General features: G+C 45.0%; 1 protein-coding gene across 5 annotated transcripts in view; it reads right to left on the reverse strand.

Annotated features, from left to right (window-relative positions):
• Positions 1-20,344, reverse strand: part of LOC147426059 (uncharacterized) — a 55,838-nt gene that overhangs the window by 14,998 nt on the left and 20,496 nt on the right. For all 5 annotated transcript variants that reach the window (XM_086498687.1, XM_086498686.1, XM_086498685.1 and 2 more), the window contains 2 exons: positions 8,086-8,173; positions 7,907-7,978 (listed from right to left, as the gene is read on the reverse strand). In XM_086498687.1, the coding sequence (XP_086354813.1) occupies positions 7,907-7,978; positions 8,086-8,173 (160 nt within the window). The remainder of the gene's footprint in view (positions 1-7,906; positions 7,979-8,085; positions 8,174-20,344) is intronic.

The raw sequence follows: 20,344 nt of genomic DNA on the forward strand, positions 1-20,344 counted from the left end.
TTCCTTGAACATCTGGAATTGAGTTCAAGCTTGGTGGTGCGGGTTCCTTCCTTGCTTTCTCTTGCCTCATAGAGGCTTGCTCTTGTCGTTGCTGCTTTAGCGGGCAATCCGGTTTCATATGTCCTTTCTCGCCACAGTAGAAGCATCTTCCTTCCTCTCTGAAAGTTTAAAGTTGAGTAGGAGAAAGATACTTAGTTCGCTTGCCAGTGCCCTCTGGCTTCTTAGAATGATCATCGTCTCTAGATGGAGGACGTTTTCTTCCTTGGCCCCCTTGGTCATCGTAGACCCCTCTTTGTCTTGCACGGTAAGTGCTATGCTCCATCTTTCTGGGCGTCCCAGTTGAGTGCAAATCCTCAGCAATGATTGTTGACTCCAGCATCCTTTGAAGAGTATCATGCGGATACACCTTCATACTCTTTCGAAGCTGCGGTTGGAGACCCGCTTCGAACTTTCTTTTCTTTTCCTCATCGGCAATCTTCATGAAGGGGGTGACCTTCAGAAGAACCGACCAATACTTGTCCACATAAGTCGTTACTCTTTCATGTTCCTTCTGGGCAAGCCAGTCCTATTCCTTCCGTATGTCCTGATCGAAGTCAGGTGGAAGAAATTGTTCATAAAATTCAGATTTGAAGCTCTCCCAAGTTCTGGCCTGAGAACCTTCCAGAATCTTGGCTAACCACCAATTACTTGCCGTTTCCTTGAGGTGCATCCCCACATGGCGTAATTTGGATTTTTCTGTGAAGGGCCCATTGGTAAAGGCAACTTCAAATTGTTTGATGAAGGACAATGCTTTGGAGATGTATCTCCGTCCGTTGTAGGTTTCGAACTTGATGTCCTTGTCGCCGGATTTGAAGACTCTCATGCGATGTTAAGACTTGCGACCTTGCTTCTTGAATCGAGGCTTTATCTTTAGGTTGATGTAGGGTAGTGGCAGTAGTAGCTGCTTCCTTCTTCTGACGAGATGATCGAGAAGTAGAAGTATAATCAGGAGAGTAAGATGGAGATGAGATAGAGATGTCCTTGCTCTCGTCTAGCAGAGAGAGCGCTTTCTCCTGGCCTTTCCGTGAAGTAGGCCGTTCATTCCGATCCGAAGATCCTTTGTGCACCTCAGCACGTTCTTCTTCTCTTACCTCCTGTGGTCTCACGCCAACAGTGTTGTCTGGATGCTTGGCTGCATCAGTTCCATTCGTTTTCTTCATTCCGCCCAAATGCTTTTGGACGTCTGGCAACAGTAAGATTTGTTGCAACTCCGCAAGCTGAGCTTGCACTTGTTGAAGCTCCTCCTCAACGCTTCTCCCTTGGCTCGACATGGTTCTTCCCGTTCTTCCCAGAATCGTCCTTCTTTGCAAAGAAAGAGAGGAGTCCGAGCTTTGATACCACTGTCACAAAACGGGAGCGTACGCGAGCACTTAGAAAATCTGAAAAATTATAATTCTTTGAAAACATGAGGGAAGGGAGAAGATTGACACAATATTGGGGACCAGAAGATGGGTTGGTCCCCCCCCCCCCCCGTTAAGAGTATTCTTTTATTCAGGGAGAATTCTTATACAAGCACGAGAACCTGAGGAAACCCTCCATTCTGTAATCTTAGACCCGAAGGTCGTGCTTTCCCATAAAGGGCTTGGGCACAAGGTCATTCCTTCCCATAAGGGACTTAGGCGCGAAGCCGTGCTTTCCCGTAAGGGACTTAGACGTGAAGCCGTACTTTCCCGTAAGGGACTTAGGCGTTAAGCCGTACTTCCCGTGAAGGGCCTTCCCGTAAGACGGGAGATTCCTGCAAAACAAACCACACAGAGCAACAATTCTCAATATGTATCAACACCTTATACCTGTCGCTCCTTGCTCGGAGAATCGACCTCCGTACTCGGTCATCACGCGAATACTTGCAGTTTCCGTCGCCAGACTTTGCTCCAAAACCCTAGCGCTGGTGCTTTTCTGCTGCTTCCGGCTCCTCCAAACTGAAACGCTGGCTACCCTTTTATAGGGTCTGACACCCGGCAGGAATAGGGGTCCAAAAGCAAAGCTTGGCGCTCCTAGAGAGAGGAGAGAGAAAATCGCATTTTCTAGAGAGAGAAGAGAGAGAGAGAGAGAGAGAGAGAGAGAGAGAGAGATCGCAATTCAACCCCCCCTCGTTGGTTTTAGCGCTGGCTTTTTCTATAAGAGCCTTGCTTGCTTTATTTTATTAATAAAGGGGCCGGTCACTTAAAAGTGACTGGTCACTTTATAAAATAAAGTGTGAACCTGTTCAAACTTTAAAAACTCACTCAGTTAGTGAAACAATGCTACACGGACACATTCCAGGCGTCCCCGGGTGCAGGACACGACACAGATGCAATGCAGACACAGACTCCTCGCGGGAAAGCATTTGCCTTCCTGCGACTGTTCTTGCTTTTCGTAAAAAGCTTCATTGAACCCATCTTTATTCTTGTGCTTGCGTTCTTACGCGTATTTTCTGACTCAGTTTGGATTTCCTCCTTAGCCTACGAGATGCCCCCTTACTGATGCACCCGTCACCCATCATGTGACGCATCAGGGGCACTCGTGACCCGGCCCTTTCCACCGAACTTACGGAAACTCCTTCACGATGTTTACCGTCACCCATCAAATGACACATCAGAGTTGTCCGTTCCTGATGGCAGTTCCTGTAGCTACAATCTTTTAACAGTTCTTAGTGCACATAATAAAATATCATAAAAAAGATTAATCATTAAAAATAAGAAAATAGTCCAATTAGCAACATATGGGACCAACCTTGAAATGGCAGCATGGAATTGTAATGGATCAATGAAGCTAGATGTAGGCACATTTGAGGATAGCTTTAAGGGAAGAGACATTATTTTTATTCGGAGACGCATCAGACTACTAGTGGCACATTACCTAGAGCAAGGTGGTAAGGTACGTAAGGTACAGTACGTATTCGGTACGACCTGTACGTAGTACCAAACGGATAGTGTTGTTAGGTACGTAATATTCATAGGTTCTTTTTTTAAAAGCCAAAAAACCTACAATATGGTTGTACTTGATTAAAAAAAATCATAAGTATCACTCCAAGGATGTTAGTTCACTATTCTACAAACCAAGTCAAAGCTTCCATACGAATTCCTCATCTGGCTTGCCCTCCTATATGCACCATCGCAATGACATTCATGTGTGCTCTACAGATGAAAGTTGTGTCAAAATGTCTGCAAAATTAGGCGCTGGGATAAGGCTAAAGAAGGCCAAACCACAAATTGTCGATGCAATGGGGTTTTTCCCCACACATAACCCACATGACTAACCCCCCAACACCCCAAAAAAAAAATGTACAATACGAATCCGTACGGACGTACCGTACCGTACCGTACGGATCCAACAATCACCCTACATGATATTGGATGAGGAAATATGGAAATTCTCTAGAGATGGAGATGTCATTCTTCGGGGAAACTTTAATGCCAAGAAGGCAATCTCAGACAGCTTTCAATGATACCTCAGAGGAAATGTTGAGAGAATTGGATGTCAACGATATGGGATTTGGCCAGGTGTTCGTAGGATGAGCACACTCGATATGGGAGATATCTGACAGATATGGGGATTGCACATGGACTGGCGGATACGGGGGTGGAACATTAGAACAACGTTCCAGGGATTTGTTGGGGGGGGGGGGGGGGGGGGGGGGGGGTCCATCTAGAACGATTGATCGTTTCGGACAACCTGGTCAAACCGGAACAAGGCTACCGAAATAGCCCAAAACGGCTCGAATCGGGTCCAGAACAGCTACGCAACCGTCATAAATGGGTAAAATTGGGGATTTTCAGCTCCCCCTTATAAAATGTGCCAAAGCCATGCCCACACACATGTTCTTTCTTTACCACCAAGATGTTAAAGAAATCCATTGACAGGATGAGCACCAAGACAATGTTATATGATCACAATGGCCTAGTAGCAGAACATTTTATACATGCCAAAGACAGATCTTCTAGCAGTGATGTTCAACCGTGCCGTGTACGAGTGAAACCGGTCCGTAGGGCCGTAGACATAGGCTTTCACCCGATACTTTACTCTAGACTTTAGGACACAGAGAAACTTTGCAAATAAAATCCTGTAATAGGAATTGATACTTCAAACACACACGGCTTGGAAGCTACCAGCAGACGCAAACACCTGTTGACCTGTGATTTCACACAAGCTGCCCCGCATAATCCGGGCTGAGAATGACCTGTTCTGGCCTGATTTCGGCAACATAAATGTACTAGGACGCTTCACAGACAGTATCCCCACACAAAAAGCGACTTTCCCGACGCAAACGGACACTTTGCAAAACCTGGCAAGAATCTGCAGCAGGCTGACTTCTCTGTTTTTTGCCTTGAAAATGCACCAGATCACTCGCACAGCAATCTCCTCGCGTCTCCAGACCTCTTGGGGGTATTAGGGGCCGTTTAGGGCGGAATCCCTAAACCTGAAAAAATACACAGCAGGCTGTATTTCCCTGTTTTGGGCTCCCTTTCACGAGCCGGTCGCATTCTAGCAAGTCCTCGAGCTCTCGCACCTGTAGGGCTACTTGCCCTTTGAATCGGACGAAATTTCTCGTGAAATTTCTCCGAATTCACCTGTACCTGCGGGGGATTAGAAACTAGCTAATTCAGTACATGTGCAAGAGGCTCTTGCCTCAGCAATCACGCATGAACCCACACAATTGTACATAAGTAAAATGAAGAGCCCTCTTGTGGGGCATCACATAACTGCACGGAGGAGAGATAAAGAGAGCAGTGAATGTTGTGCAAGGCTTCAATTCTTGCACTTCATTGTACACAGAGGGTAGGCAAGCACACAATAGCTTTGGTACCTGTAACAATCCACCGTAAGGCTGAAAAATGCAGCCCACATTTTATTTTAACGCTTCTCTCTCTCTTAAGTTGGAAAATGCCCAAAAATGTGTCAAATAGCACTCATGCATTAATTCCCCGCTTTGGATCTTCTGGTCTAAAAATATCTCAACCGGTTGCTCAGTTGACTTAGCGGAAGAGTAATAAAATGTTTCTCTTGGCATTCCGGAGCTAATGACACGAACAGATTTCATGGCCCAAAATAGCAATTCCTTAAATTTTAGGAGATGCTTCCATTGGACTCTCACTGGTCATCTGACCATCTATCACCACTGGGACCACATCCAAAAATGCAATATAGCCGAGATTTTCTCTTGGTGACCCCACCTTGGTAATGTGCCTCCATTGAGTTAGTTTACCAACTTATCAAGTGTAGCAAGGAGACCTAAGTGACTTTGAACTGAGCCTTGACGTCTGCGGGTGAAACTACTGTTTCACACTAGCCATACAATGTCCGGATATTTGCAGCTTCAAAAAGAGGGTCTCAAAAATTAAACGAAAATCATCAAAAAGAAACCAACAACTAAGGTTAGCAGTTGCCACGTCCTCGTGACAGCGAGAGCCTACCTGATACTTGGAGTTTGTCTATTATAGTACCTATCTTCAAGTCAAGGGACCCTATGGTGCTTGTGAACTACCGCACTATCACACATTGGCACGGATGTACACATCCATCCTTGAGCAGAAGTTGAGTAGATGGGCAAAGAGAGAGAGGGTGTACCGGCAAGAGGACAGACAGGTTTGAGGAGAGGTTTCTCTACTCTTGATCATATTCCGACACTTACAGCCATTATTGGGGAGGATAGATTACGTGGGAGAAGGCTCTATTGTTGCTTTGTGGATTTCTACAAACCTTTGATACAGTGCCTAGAGATAAATTGATGCACGGACTCCAAGAGATGGGGTTACCCACAAAGTTGATTTAGGGGATCATGGCTTTATGCAAGTCATTAGTGGGGCATGTACGCACTCCAAAGGGGATTTCTAATTTGGTTCACTCCACTATCCACTATCTCCTACACTATTTTACATGTATGTGGATGAGGTTGCTGACTACATTGAGAGGGATGGTGATAGAGGAGCACAGTTGGCAGGGACATGGATCCCACTATTGTTATATGCTGATGATATTGTGTTGATTTCTAACTAAGGGAATGCAGCGTCATTTAGATGCTTTGTGCACATTTGCCCACGATAGTGGATTGTCTGTTAACCTAAGGAAAACCAAGGTTATGATGTTTAACACCACACCACAGTGGGTCAAGAGGTCAGCACCCACATATACATATGGCCGGGAGACGGTGGAGTATACAGATGCATACACCTATCTTGGGCTAGTCTTCAGTGGACCGGTGTTTTCATTCAGGAGAGCAGCAGAGACTAGATTGACGAGAGCTTACGTTAGGATTTGATTCGGCTAGATACTAGGAGCACATGGATATAGCCGACAAAGGAGTTGGGCACGAAGATGGCTTTCTGTAGAGAGCATCTTCTCCAACTAAGAGAAGATGGATATGTGATCAGACCGGCCTATATGGACACTCATTTATCCTATGCAATACAATGTGATTGGTCAGGTGTGCACATCATCACATCAGCTAGAGATTGAGACTGGCAGATTTAGGAGATACCAGCAGAGGCCAGGATATCCGAGTTGTGTCATATAGAGCCAAAGACAGAGTTACATCACATTTGTCATTGGCAAGTATACTATGAGTTACGAGGCCGCTTTCATTGTCTATTTAGAGAGGGCTTTGGACCATTGGCTAGAGTCATGAGATCTTAGGATCAAAGATGCCTCGGGTTTTTTTGCCAGAGTTGCTCAGACACAGGGAGAGTCTCTAGAGGAGATCAGGCAGTGGGAGCCATTCACAGAGGGAGATTACTGACTTCTTTAGAGCAAGGACTCAACAGCAAGGTGAGCATGCTTCACAACAGACTTCAGAGCCCACTTATACCAGAGGTATATTAGTTGACAAAGCCATTGAGCTCAGGAGAGCTAGACGCCCACGTCTAATGAGGGCGACCACAACGTCGACGAAGGCTCCATCAGAGGATCAGGACTATTCTAGCACGACATGGGAGATGCCCAATACGACTATTTACAGAGGCGGACATAGACAAAGTTCTTCACCGACCAATGAGTGGCAGTCTCATGCTACGCATTCAATAGAGGATTTTGTTGGATACAAAGCTTAGAGAGCAGGTTATGGCGCTTTGAACAAGGAGTCTGGACACACCACACGACCTTGCTGCTAGAACAGCCACTGGCCTTGTGGAGCTCAGTCGCTTCTTTCTCCAGGAGTCGGCAGCCCGTTTGGTTGCGGCCTACGAGGAGGAGAAGTGGCTTTTACGGGCCATTGCTTCCTTACAAGGAATGCGAGAGCGTGTGTCCATTCATGGAGACACACCGTGCAAGAGAGACAAACAAAGATAGGTGCGCTTATCTTGATCAATTTTGCAGATGCTCATAAGACCACAAAGGCATACCTTTATGATGAGTAATATCATCATCAGCCTTACCTTGGTATGGTCTCATGGTCCATTTTGAAATTTGAGTTCTATTTATGTTTCTTTCTTTCTTTCTTTGTAAACAGGGCTAATAGTGTAAGCTACAGACAAGCTCATAGTCGCAAAAATGCCAAACACTATGAGAAAATACAAAACTGCGGGGAAAGCAAGGGCAGCCAAGTATAAACACCAAGGTGGCTAGCAGGATAACTAAAATAAACACTGTGGCAGAGAGGAGTGTGAGTCGAGACGACTCCTGTCCTATGGTGTGGCATAGTATAAACAAAACGCTGAGGAAAGGGTACTACTTAGTACTGCAACTATCAAAAATGGTGACAACACCAAAGAAATAATGTTACCCTTCATTAATCAAAACAATGGGAAAAACGTGCAAATAGCATGTCATGCAGAGATAAAGAAGACATACCTCTGTCTTTGCTTGAAAAAATGTCCCTCTCATCAATCAGAACAATGTAAAAAAAGGTGCAAACATCATAAAGCCATGTCATGCAGAGAATAACAAGAGATACCTCTGTCTTTGCTTGCATCTTCGTCTTCTCCTCTTCCTTGGCATTAACCTTTTCTTGCAGCTTCGAATAAAACTGTGCTCAAAAAATACATCCATCAATTTTATGTGTGGTTTAAAATATTGATGGCCACCTTGAACCATGAGGTAAAACATGGAGCAACAGTTGATTAGAAAAGAGACCTCCTTTCGTTTTTTTGCACGCTCGTCTGATCGGAAAGTGAAACCCGTTGGGCCAGTCAGAACCTTCGGTGCCATTGACATAGAAGGCCTGTAAAATTCCAATATGATGCACCTTGAATAAACAAATATGCACAGATAGATGACTGGAAATCAAAATATATGTTTTACAGAGTGTAAAATAAATCAAAGATGTTGAATCTGCAAAACAGAACTGCAGGCTTGCTTCATTTTATGAACTGGGAGCATTAACTTTTTTTTCTGGAAAAAAGAGTTTCACCAGACAAGAAGCTTTAAGCATCTTTTGCTGCCAGCTACTCTGAAATTTCATAGCTGTTTCATAAGCTGGAATGGAGATAAGATTGTGGCATCACCAGAAGGTAGGAAGGAAGAAGAGAGTTGTGTGTTTATTGATTATTAGGAGGAATATGCAACAACAACATATACCTAGATGAATCCAGGATAAGCCCAGATTCACCCTTAAAGGAAAGTGCAAGGTATAGACCCATGGTAATCACCCACAAGACAATATAACCATCAGCTCCATCATGCATAGTATTGAGTAAATACCACGACATCCGCACTAACGTCGTCAGTGCCCAATAGTGGGTGTAGAACTAGGTACTAACATATGCTCCCAAACACACCACACACCACACGCACGCACACATGAGCATACATCAACACAAAGTTCAGCGTACTGAGTTTTTGTCATGACTCCGGAGATCAAGGGCAGACTCAGCCATAATGAAGTCTAGCACTAAAAGAAGCATTAAATCGAAAAAATTAGCACAAAAATGAGATAGTTGATAGGGCATACACATCACAAAAGATCGAAATAATTTGCACAATATCAGCTGGTCGTAACTCGGATGAAAAATTCAAAATGTGAAGTCTGCATGTCCGCTATACGACTAAAAAATATACCTATATCTTAGTAGCAACAACAACAGTCCGTTGACATGTTGCTACTAAGTTAAGGTTTCATACACAATCATGTCACACTAATGCAAGGCAATGCCAAGGTGGTTGGGAACTTGGGAACATAGTAACCAACCAACCATGTTTCTGGGCTTAAAAACCTCAAACTCGAAAAAATTGCAACATTTTAGAAACAAGGTTTTTTTTTTTCATTTCAGGCCCACAAAAAAAAAGGATTTAACTGAAAATATTTTTTGGGGTATCTAGCCAAAGGAAAGGTTACCTTTGTCAGAAAACGCTTACGCTAACGCTTTGGTTTCCCTTGCAAAAAAGACTTTTCTTTTTTCCGTGAGGTTTCTATGTTACACAAGCTAACATCACTTCTCTTTCTTGTTCAAGTGCTCGTGGCCGACTTCAATAGCCCTACAATTGCTTTCCTCTCTCTCTCTCTCTCTCTCTCTCTCTCTCTCTCTCTCTCTCTCTCTCTCTCTCTCTCTCTCTCAGCTAACCCATTATACCAGCCCTCACCCCATCACCCCTCCCCACCTATTCCGTCTCAGTTTCAGTCTTTCAGTTCTTTGTACTTTTTTGTATTCAGACACTGTATCAGATTCACCAATTGTAACTTTTGGTCTAATAGGTCACTTTGGCCTCTTGAAGACGTTTATATAACGTTTCATTTCATTTCATCTCTCTCTCTCTCTCTCTCTCTCTCTGGTTCTAGCCAGAGAGGTTGAAGGCACGAGCAGTTGTAGGAGACTCCTGGGCAATGCACGCGAGAAGCTCTGCTCTCTCCCCCTGCAACGCATAACCTGCAGCCCCCTGCAACCCACCCCTTGCGCGTCCTTTCGCACGTAACCTGCAGCCCACCCCCCGCATAACCCGCCCCCCCCCCCCCCCCCCCCCCCCCCCCCCCCCCCCCCCCCCCCCCCCCCCGCAGGTGCAAGTTCGCACACGAGTTTCAAACGGCTGTCTCAGCCTTGCAAGAAAACAGTAATTGCAAGCAAAATTCAGAAATTTACAGAATTTGCAGATGTAGAAAGCGGGAATTTGTTTTGATTTGCAAAAAATGCAGAAAGGGCAAAATGAATGCCATGTATGCTTAAAGTGGGGAGAACATGTCTGCATAGTGTCGTGCATGTAGGGCGGTCTCCTACTACCATCGCAAATTTCACTCGTTTTTTGCGGCGACCAAGCATGCGAAAACAGAATGATAAGCTTGACCCTTTAGAGGATGCAGTTCAAAAGTGCAAAGAAGAAATGACCGAAACAATTAACAAGATCAACCGCAACTTATTGGGCACGATAAAATGCTCGACGAATGCGTGTTGGCCCAAGAAAGCAAGATAGCTACACTGGGAGATCGTGTGACAGCCCATTGCGTCACTCAAGAGGGAGCTCGCAGAGGCACGATCACGAACTACACTTGAAGAGGGAGAATTGCAACCTTCGGTAATAGCAGAGCTAAACACGATCAAAGAGCAAGAGCGAATCATCAAAGAGGGGGAAGAGCAGCACAAAGAAATGACGACCTCTTGGGTGGATGTTATTACAAAGACTCAACAGAAGGCAAATGAGGCTGAGAAGTGGATTGAGGTTGCCAAGAAAGGGAAAAGCAAGGAAAAACTACGTCCACACCCACCATCATTAACCTGACACTTGAAGAGGAGCAAAGAAGGCGTGTGCGCTCTCTACATGTGAGGATTTGCGGTCTTAAAGACAAAGATAATGTGGACGAAGAGGTAAAAGAACTCATGGCTTTGATGGGGGTTCATGAGCCAATGCACTCAAGAGCTTGGAGAGTCGGCAACAAGAAAAATGGGAGCAAGGGGGAAACCTCGAAAGAAAGGGCACTCATCCTTCGTTTTCCCTCCATGGAAGCGAAGAAGGACTTTTTGAAGAAGAGACCAACTCTTAAGAAAAGGGACGTCTTCCTCAGGGATGACCTTACCCTCTCACAGATAGCTCATACGCAGGAGGTAATGCCAGAGATTAGAGCGGAAAGAGAAAAAGGCAAGATTGCGTTTTACCGAGATGGAAGAGTGGTGATATTGGAGCCACGCTCCACATGACAGTGTGAGACCTATGGGACCACACTCATAGTTGCTACGTGGAATTGTAATGGATCTATGTGTCTAGATGTGGGTGTTTTTGAGGAAAGTTTTAGTGGGAGAGATATCATCTTCTACTCTGAGACACATCACGCCCCTAGGCAGTCTATGCCTCACATTAGTGGATACAGATGGGAGACCGCATGTAGACAGGAGACACGATCAGAGCACAGAGGGCGGGGCTCAGGTGGAGTGGCAGTGTTATTCAGGGAGGGTTGCAACCATTGATACATATAGCTCGCATGGATGAGCAACCTAGGTACATGTGGGTGAGATTGAGAGCAAAGACAGGCAGATATCTTTACATTGCTATTTGCTACTTACCCCCGAGTACGCCAGTGTATGCACCACCCAGAGGACATTCCCCCTTTTCTATTTTGGATGATGACATCTGGGAGTTCTCTAGAGATGGTGACATCATCATTCTAGGGGATTTCAATCATAGTTACCGGGGAACACCCCCTAGCCCCCGTTCCGGCGTTCCGGGGGGCAGTTCCCTTCCCGAACGTTCCGGAACGTCCCGGAATGTCTGACGTTCCGGGTGGCCAATGCAAACCGGAACAGCCGTTCTAGAACGTTCCGAAACGCCCCCGGACCGTTCTAGAATGCCCCTGGAACGGCCAACGGCTACAAACAAATTTGGCAAAAATTGAAAAAATTGAAGTAAATGTTTGGGCTTCTTTTGAAAGTGTGCAAGGCCTCAAGGACTCATAAAATGCACCCCCCTCCCCCTTTCTCTTCACAAGCTAATCCTCAAGGCTCAAGCTCTCTCCCTCTCACTCTCAAGATCTCTCCCTCTCAAGACTCACTCTCTCAAGGCTCAAGGCTTCCAGCCTTCAAGCTCTCTTCCTCTCCCTCCCACTCTCTCAAATCTCTCCCTCTCTCTCTCTCTCTCTCTCTCTCTCTCTCTCTCATCATCTAGTCATAGCAAGGTTGAATGGTCTTCAAAACGAGTTTTTTGTGAGTATTAGAGTCAAAGCACTCTAATACTCCTTGTATTTAAACACAAGGAGCTAAAAATTGCACTATTTGGGTGTTTTTTATACCTCCCGTTCCGCGACGTTCCCGTTCCGGACCCCTAGCCGTTCCCCCGTTCCGCAGGGATCCCGTTGCCGTTCCCGTTCCGCGTTCCGGGTAACTATGATTTCAATGCTCGGACTACTCATCATTAGACAGTTTTTGATGATACTTCAGAGGAGATGCTGAGAGAGTTGGATGTTGCAGAGATGGGCCTATCCGAACTATCACAAGATGGAGAGCATACTAAGTATGGACGATACTTGATAGACATGGGGACTGCACATGGATTGGTCATCTTGAATGGCCTACAGAGATTTCCCGTTGCAGGGGGTTTTACATGCTTTTCACATAGACATGGAGCTAGCACATTGGATTATGTCATGGCATAGCCGAGTCCCATCTCTAGTATCCAAGACCTCACGGTTGGACCCGGACCTGTTGGTGTGGCAGTGGACCATGCTCTTGTGTCGTTGACCATCTCTTTCGAGTTTAGTGTAGCACACACACCACAAGCAGCAACTCCTACTCACTACACCTTCATGCGGGAGACGGACTTTGTATACATAGATGGGATCTAAAAACGCTTGGGTACAGAAGAGCCAGAGCGACCTTTGGAGGAGCTTACTACTATACTGACACAGACGTTACATGATGCAACAGCAGAGGCATACCCGAAAACACACAGCCTGAGCAGAGACGCGGTTCTGGGAGCAGACGGATCTATTGCACCTTTGTGGACTTCCGCAAAGCATGTGACACAGTACCCAAAGCTAGATTGATGCGCAGATTACAGGAGATAGGAGTACCCACAAAGCTCATTTGGGGGGTCATAACACTGTACAGGTCAGTAGTGGGGCATGTACGCACCTCAGAGGGCCTATCTACAGCATGTGGGAACTTCCCAGAAACAGATATGCCCGCCTTGCACTTGAGTCCTCTCGACAGTTAGCCATGCAGGGAGATACAGCATGCTGGTATGGGGAAATGACATTGAGGCGGTCCGGGGCGGGCAACAAGAAGAGCAACCTCTAGACACCCTTCAAGGCTCCCGTGCTACTCAATGGGGCTGGGGCAAAACACAACACAAACCAAAACAACAAACCCACGGCCAAATCCCAACTACACAAGGGGCACCACCTAGTTTAAGAGCGAACTAGGACGCAAAAGAGGAGAATCGTTAGAGCAACCCACAAACAAGCAAGGAATTTACACTAACCCTAACACCAATGGAACACTCTCACACACTAAAACACGAGAGAGAGAGAGAGAGAGAGAGAGAGAGAGAGAGAGAGAGAGAGATGGTGTACAACTTAGCTTCAACTTTATATTTTGCACAAAAAAGAAACTTAGAGCTTGCGGAATCAAGTGACAATATTTGGTTATAGCATCACTACCACATTGTCTTAGGGTTATAGGAGCCCTCTCACCATTCACCCTCTTACAATGGTAGCCAAACAATAGCCAATGAATCACAAGCAACAAAACAACAATCTTCAATGAGACAAGTCACCTTATGAAGCTGAATGAGTTTGCCAAGCCAAATTGGAGGAGAAGCGTGAGCCTTTGGACATGAATTGCACCCAAAACTACCAATTCATTGATGTTGGGGTAGATACAACAATGGTAGGAAGAATATCTTCTACTCGCACTCACTCAAACTAGCTCAAGCTTTTCTATGCACCAAGGTGATGGTGTATAAAAAGCTTACTCTCTCTTTACAACCATGATAGAACTGGCGTGCGGTACGCTCAATCTAGTGTGCAATGGTATAGTGATGTCTTTTATAAGGAGGAATGGGTTCTATTTATATGCTTTAGAAGCCTTGATTAGGATTAAGCCTAATCAATTTTATTAGGAAAGATCAAGGATTATGAATTTTTATGAATTTCAAATGATAATGGGGTCTCTCTTTTCTCTTGAGTCACATGGATGTGGGCTCAAGTAAGAGAATTATTGATGTGGTGAAAGCAGATAAACTTCCATGGGAGTGAGTGAATTTGGTTTACTTGTGCGGTTGCCTACTCCATATGTTGATAGTGTGGGTGCATTTTTACAAGAGAAGTTAGTTGTTAGTGGTAATAATCACTAGAATTGTTAGTGATACATTTACAATGGGTAGGATGAGTTGATTTGATGAAGGAAGAGGGGTGAATTAAAAGAGAATCATTGAGATGGTGAAGCTTTCAAGAAGCTTGAACTCACCTTGTGTAGATTGTGGAAAAAATGACCGCTGGTCTTCTTCTTCTTCTTCGCTTCTTTACGCCGCCGCCACGGTTGACCACCACGATGAAAAGAGGATTTATTGATGAAAATCCCTCAATTTGCAGAAGTTATCATGGTTAAGATGCTGAATTTTAGATATTTTTAGGAGAGGTAAATGAAATTGTAACATAGAAACAATAGAGAGAGACATGGAGAGGGGGTATGTATGTAGAGGTTCATAAAAGAACTATAGGGATGAGAGAGAAAGGTAATGGTGAAGAAGGTGGGAGAAGCCATGGAAATTGCAGGTTTGAGTGAGGGAAGGAGAGGGAGGGATGTATAAGAGTGAGTAGGTGTGTGGAAGGGTGAGAGAAGACTAAAAGCTACTTGTGAGAAAAGTGGGCAGATTGGGGTCCACTCAAAAAATCATAGCTCACCGCTAGTAGCTCCAAAAATCATGAAAAAATTTGAGGTGATTATTCAGAGCGTAGGCTACATTTTCTCTTTTGACCACCGCTCCAAATTCGGAGTGGAGATAGGTGCCAAAATTCTCACCAAAAAACCTGTTTTTTATGCCTGCAAAAGTCTTTTAGTGGCCCCCTCCTTTGTTGAATTTGTACAATGCATCCAAGAGTGAGCCCCTCCTATGTCATATTATAATACAAAGCATCCAAGTTGCCCTTGACCCATGCATGGAGGAGGATTATTGGTGAATAAAGAAATATATACATGGTGCGACTAGTGTATGGACTATTCATGAACTTTAGCTCAATGAGCACATGGTGTTAGAATAATGAGTAAAAATAATAATAAAAATATGGAGGAGTTATGGATATGGAAAGATATTGGAATCATATGATATGGTCCCTCCTTGAATTATTTTGGGTGAAAGAGGAAAAGGATGCAAGTAAATAATATAATAAACGTAACCAATGAGTAGAAATCAATTTTTTGTTTTCACGAGGGTGAGGGTGAGGGTGAAAATGTGGGAGTGATTTGTATAAAGGAAAAATATAAAATTAGAGTATGTACAATATTGGCAAAAAATATAATTATGATGTAAGAGGGTGAAAGAAGGTGTACATAGGTTTAATAAAACACACACCTAAGTAGAAATATTTAAATAAAATACCAAAATAATTATAAAAAATCCCTATATTTAGGCCATATATACAATGAAATATTTACACACAAAGAGGCCATAATATACTTTTATTTTTTTATTTTTTTTATTTTTTTGGCTCAACTAGCCCAGTGACTAGCTAGCTGAGGGTTTTTAAGAAGATACGGGAAAAGCCCCCTAACTCACACACGCCTATGTACAGTGAAATGGTAGGGATAGCCATAGCGTTTGGGTGAATTTGGTAGGGTGGAGTAACTTACTATGGCAATTATAGAGAGCCGAAAAACGGCTATCAACATCATGGTTTCAGGCACATGGGTTCAGCATAGACAGACTGCCCCCCTTCCAGTACCAACAGGATGCACCCTCTCTAACTCTCACACAGTCCGAGATCACCAGGCTCATCCGCAAGGACCTGACTCAGCTAGACACCAGGAGGACATGGATACAGTCAACACAGGAGCTGCGCACGAAGATGGCTTTCTACAGAGAGCATCTTCTCTAGTTTACGGAGGACGGTTTTGTGACGAGACCCGAAAACATGGACTCCCACTTGTCCCATGGGATACGATGTTCTATTGGCCAGATACGCACATCTTCACACCAGCTGCGGATCGAGACTGGGAGATACAGCAAAGTACCAACAGAGGCTAGGACATGCCTCCTATGTGACCTGGAGCTTGAGACAGAGTTGCACTACACATGCTACTGTCCCGTATACTACGAGATACGCGGCCGCTTCCACTGCTTGTTCAGAGAGGGCTTCGGACCACTCTCCAGAGTCATGCGGTACGAGGATCAGAAATGCTTGGGTCTATTTTTGCTCGAGCTGCGCAGACACAGAGAGAGCCTGATGAGGGGAGAGGCCAACCAGTCTCACAGACGGATCACAGACTTCTTTAGAGCAGACACTGGACACCCGAAGGAGCTACTACCACAAGAGAGCTCGCCGCCTCACACCAGAGGCACACTGATCGACCGAGCTAGGGAGATCCAGACGCCCACGACTGCGGAGGACTACACAGCGTCGACGGAGGCTGCATCAGAGGATTCGGATCACTTTGGCCCGACATGCACGACGCCCGATCAAGCTATTAAACATGGAGGAGATTGATGAGGTCCGCCAGCGACCGATACTGGATCTTTTGTGATCTGTGATTTAGCTATCCCACCTAGCTGCTTAGATCACACCTAGCTGTTTCGGATTCCATAGCATTTTATTGTCATTTTATTTTGTCAATTTTGTTACTCTAACTTTGTATCAGATCCACCACATTGTAACTTTCTGGTCTCATAGGTCATTCTGACCTTCTGAAGACGTTAATATAACATTTCATCTCTCTCTCTCTCTCTCTCTCTCTCTCTCTCTCTCTCTCTCTCTCTCTCTCTCTCTCTCTCTCTCTCTCTCTCTCTCTCTCTCTCTCTCTCTCTGTGCTGCCCTGCTCGTCGCGAGCCCTGTGGCCCTGCCTGCAATGCCGCTGTGCAATCTCCCCTTACTGGCCTATCTTCATCTTTGCACGTCTTAACCAGCCTGTGCACCTACCTGCTACGTGTTAAGACTCAAAAGGCTGGAGACGATTCCTGCCCACTGGTGACTGTGGGCCTGTTTCGCGACCTCTCTTGCCTAGCCCTACCTGCTGCTGCATAGAGACGCTCGCCTATTGTGGCCTTCCTGCTGGCTGCATCGCTTGCTTCCCCCTCTGCTGACGACCACTCTGCAAGCTCCTCTATGCGTGGAAAGACTTTCTACGCGTAGAAAGTCCTTTTGTCTCCTACGTTAAAGTTTAAAAACTTTTAAGTTTTAAGTTAAACTTTTAAGTTTTGCCCTATTGTCAGCCCCTCACCCTAGTACCCTAGTACCCTAGTACCCTACCCCACATTTGTGGCTCGGGTTTGATGGATCCACCTACCGAAGGGGAAGGGCCGAGTGTAGATAGCTACACCACCCCAAAAAAAAACAACAGCTACATTTAAACGGAGAAACAGAGATACTGTACTATGACCAGGATCCTTACGAGTTGGGAAAACCTCCAGGATACATGATGAGCTAATGATGGAGAAGGTCCAGGTGATGCTCAAGTCAGAGCTAAACTATATGAGGGATGACATCAGAAAGGAAATGCATGCGAGCGTTGAGAGCTACAGGAACTCCATATACGGAGACATGATGAGAGAACTAAGGAGAGAGATCCGAGGGATACAGAATGAGGAAATTCAGATCTTGAAAACGGAATTACGTAACCTAATCAAGGCCGAAGTAAATGTAACAGAATGCGTTATGCAAAATAAACTCGATGAGGCAGTAGCAAGTTTTGAAGCATGAAGAACAAATATGGAAAAGCACATGGGGGAAAAAGATGCAATAATCGAGGAGCTAAAAGAAGAACTTGCGGCTTGCAAATCTGCAACTAAGGAGAAGGGAGACGACCAACCTTCGGTGCTGAAGGAGCTCAAGGACATGAAGGATCATATGAAAGCTCTATGGGAAGGAGATGAACAGAAATCGAAAACGGCATCTTGATGGGCGCAACGTCTTTTTAAGACACAAGAAAAGGTTGATGAAGCAGAGAAATGGATTGAGGATGCGAAGAAAGGGAAGGCCCAGATGCCCGAGACCACACCTACCTCCACCATTATTAATATGACCATTGAGGAAGAGAAGGAAAGGAAGAATCGGGCTCTGCATGTGCGGGTCACAGGAGTCAAAGACAAAGAGAATGTAGATGAAGAAGTGAAGGAACTGCTACAATGCATGGGCATCACAGAGCCTACTCACACAAGTGCATGGAGAGTGGGCAAGAAAGGAATCGATGAGAAGGGAAACGTAAAGGATAGGACACTTATTCTCCACTTCCCGAATATAGAAATAAGGAAAGAATTTCTAAAGAAGAGGCCAACTCTTAAGAAAATCGGTATTTTCCTGGGAGATGACCTTACATTGGCACAAGTGGCACACATGCAAGAGTTGATGCCAGAGATCATGGCAGCAAGAGAAAAGGGGAAAATCGCCTTTTATAGAGGAGGGAAAATAGTGGTTCTGGAAAAGCGCTCATCATGACGGTGCGAGACCTATGGGGCGACGCTCCGGATAGCAGCGTGGAATTGTAATGGACCATATAGGCTAGATGTAGGTGCCTTTGAAGACAGCTTTAGGGCCAGAGACATAGTTTTCTACTCAGAGACACACCAGATACCGGGACAGCTTATGCCACATGTGAAGGGTTATTTATGGGAAACAGCTGGTCGACCAGACAAGAGATCTCTACGGGGTAGCCGGGGTTCAGGAGGAGTAGCAGTCTTATTTAAAGAGGAGCTGAAACCACTACTACAGATTATCAGGAAAGATGAGCAAGCAAGGTATATGTGGGTGAGAATGAGAGCCAAGACAGGTAGATTTCTATATATCGTTATATGCTACTTCCCTCCAAGTACATCAGTCTACTCCTCACCTAAAGGACAATCCCCTTTCTCCATATTGAATAATGACATATGGGAGTTCTCTAGAGATGGAGACATCGTTCTCTTATGAGACTTTAATGCCAGAACGGCCACCTCTCAAGCAGTATTCTATGATACTTCTGAGGAAATGCTCAGAGAAGTGGATTTATCACAGAGGGGGCTTACTAGAAACTCACACGATAAAGAACACACTGAATATGGGAGACATCTCATGGAGATGGCAACTATACATGGTTTGGCCATACTTAATGGTCTAGAGAATTTCCCTTTATCTGGGGGATTCACATGCTTCCCGCACACGCATGGGGCCAGTACAGTGGATTATGTCATGACTTCACCAAGCTTTATTTCTAGTATCGAGGACTTTAAGGTGGGACCCAGACCGGTTGGGATTGCAGTGCATCATGCTCTCTTGACCTTATCAATCTCCTTCCAATACAATGCCTCTCAAGTACAAAGGAAGAAGACACACACAAGATATACTTTCACGCCAGAGACTGATTCAGTCTATGTGGAAAAGATCTATAATAGGATGTGGGCAGCCGAGCCAATATATACTGTAGAGGAGATTACTTCTCAGTTAACAGAGATACTACGTGGAGCAGCACAAGAGGCATACCCACATACTCAACCTGATCAGAAGAGAGGATCTGGGAACATGCCTCAAAACAGTTGGTATGACGAGGAATGCACAGAGACGAGAACCCAGGTCCAGAAAGAGCTTACACTTGGGATCATCACATATAAGCAGTCTCGGATTGCTCTTCGGCGTATAGTACGTCGCAAGAAAAGGGCATTTTTAGCCAAACTGGAGAAGGATTTATATCAGCTCTTCTTGAGTCAAGACTCACATCATGCCTTGCGTTTATTTCACGAGCACTCACCGCCTTCGACAATTACTTCTCCTGAGATTTGGGGTCAATATGTAACATCATTATATATGGTATTTGGACAGCCTCCATTACCAGATCCGCTAGAGCCATGCCCTGCTACTAGTACTTTCTTTATTACGGAAATGATGAAAAAAGCCATTGATAAGATGAAGACAAGAAGAGCATATGATCATGATGGTTTAGTAGCAGAACATCTGATCCATGCCAGGGATCTGCTTTCAGAAGTCCTTGCTCGTTTGTTTAATCGGGTCATGTGTGAAGGATTACCTGAATCTTAAAAATTATCTACTATCGTACCTATTTTCAAGTCAGGGGATCCTATGTTACCCGGGAACTACTGTACCATTATGGTAGGTCACACATTGACCCGACTGTACGCATCCATTCTTGAACAAAAATTGAGTAGATGGGCAGAGAATGAGGGCATAAGGGCAACAGGACAAGCTGGATTCAGGAGGGGTTATTCCACTTTAGGTCATATTCTTACGCTCAGAGCCATTATTGAGGAAGGAAGAGCAAGCGGGAGAAGGATG

Source organism: Adiantum capillus-veneris, chromosome 24 (assembly GCF_014529385.1).
Source record: "Adiantum capillus-veneris isolate H3 chromosome 24, ASM1452938v2, whole genome shotgun sequence".
Lineage (NCBI taxonomy): Eukaryota > Viridiplantae > Streptophyta > Polypodiopsida > Polypodiales > Pteridaceae > Adiantum > Adiantum capillus-veneris.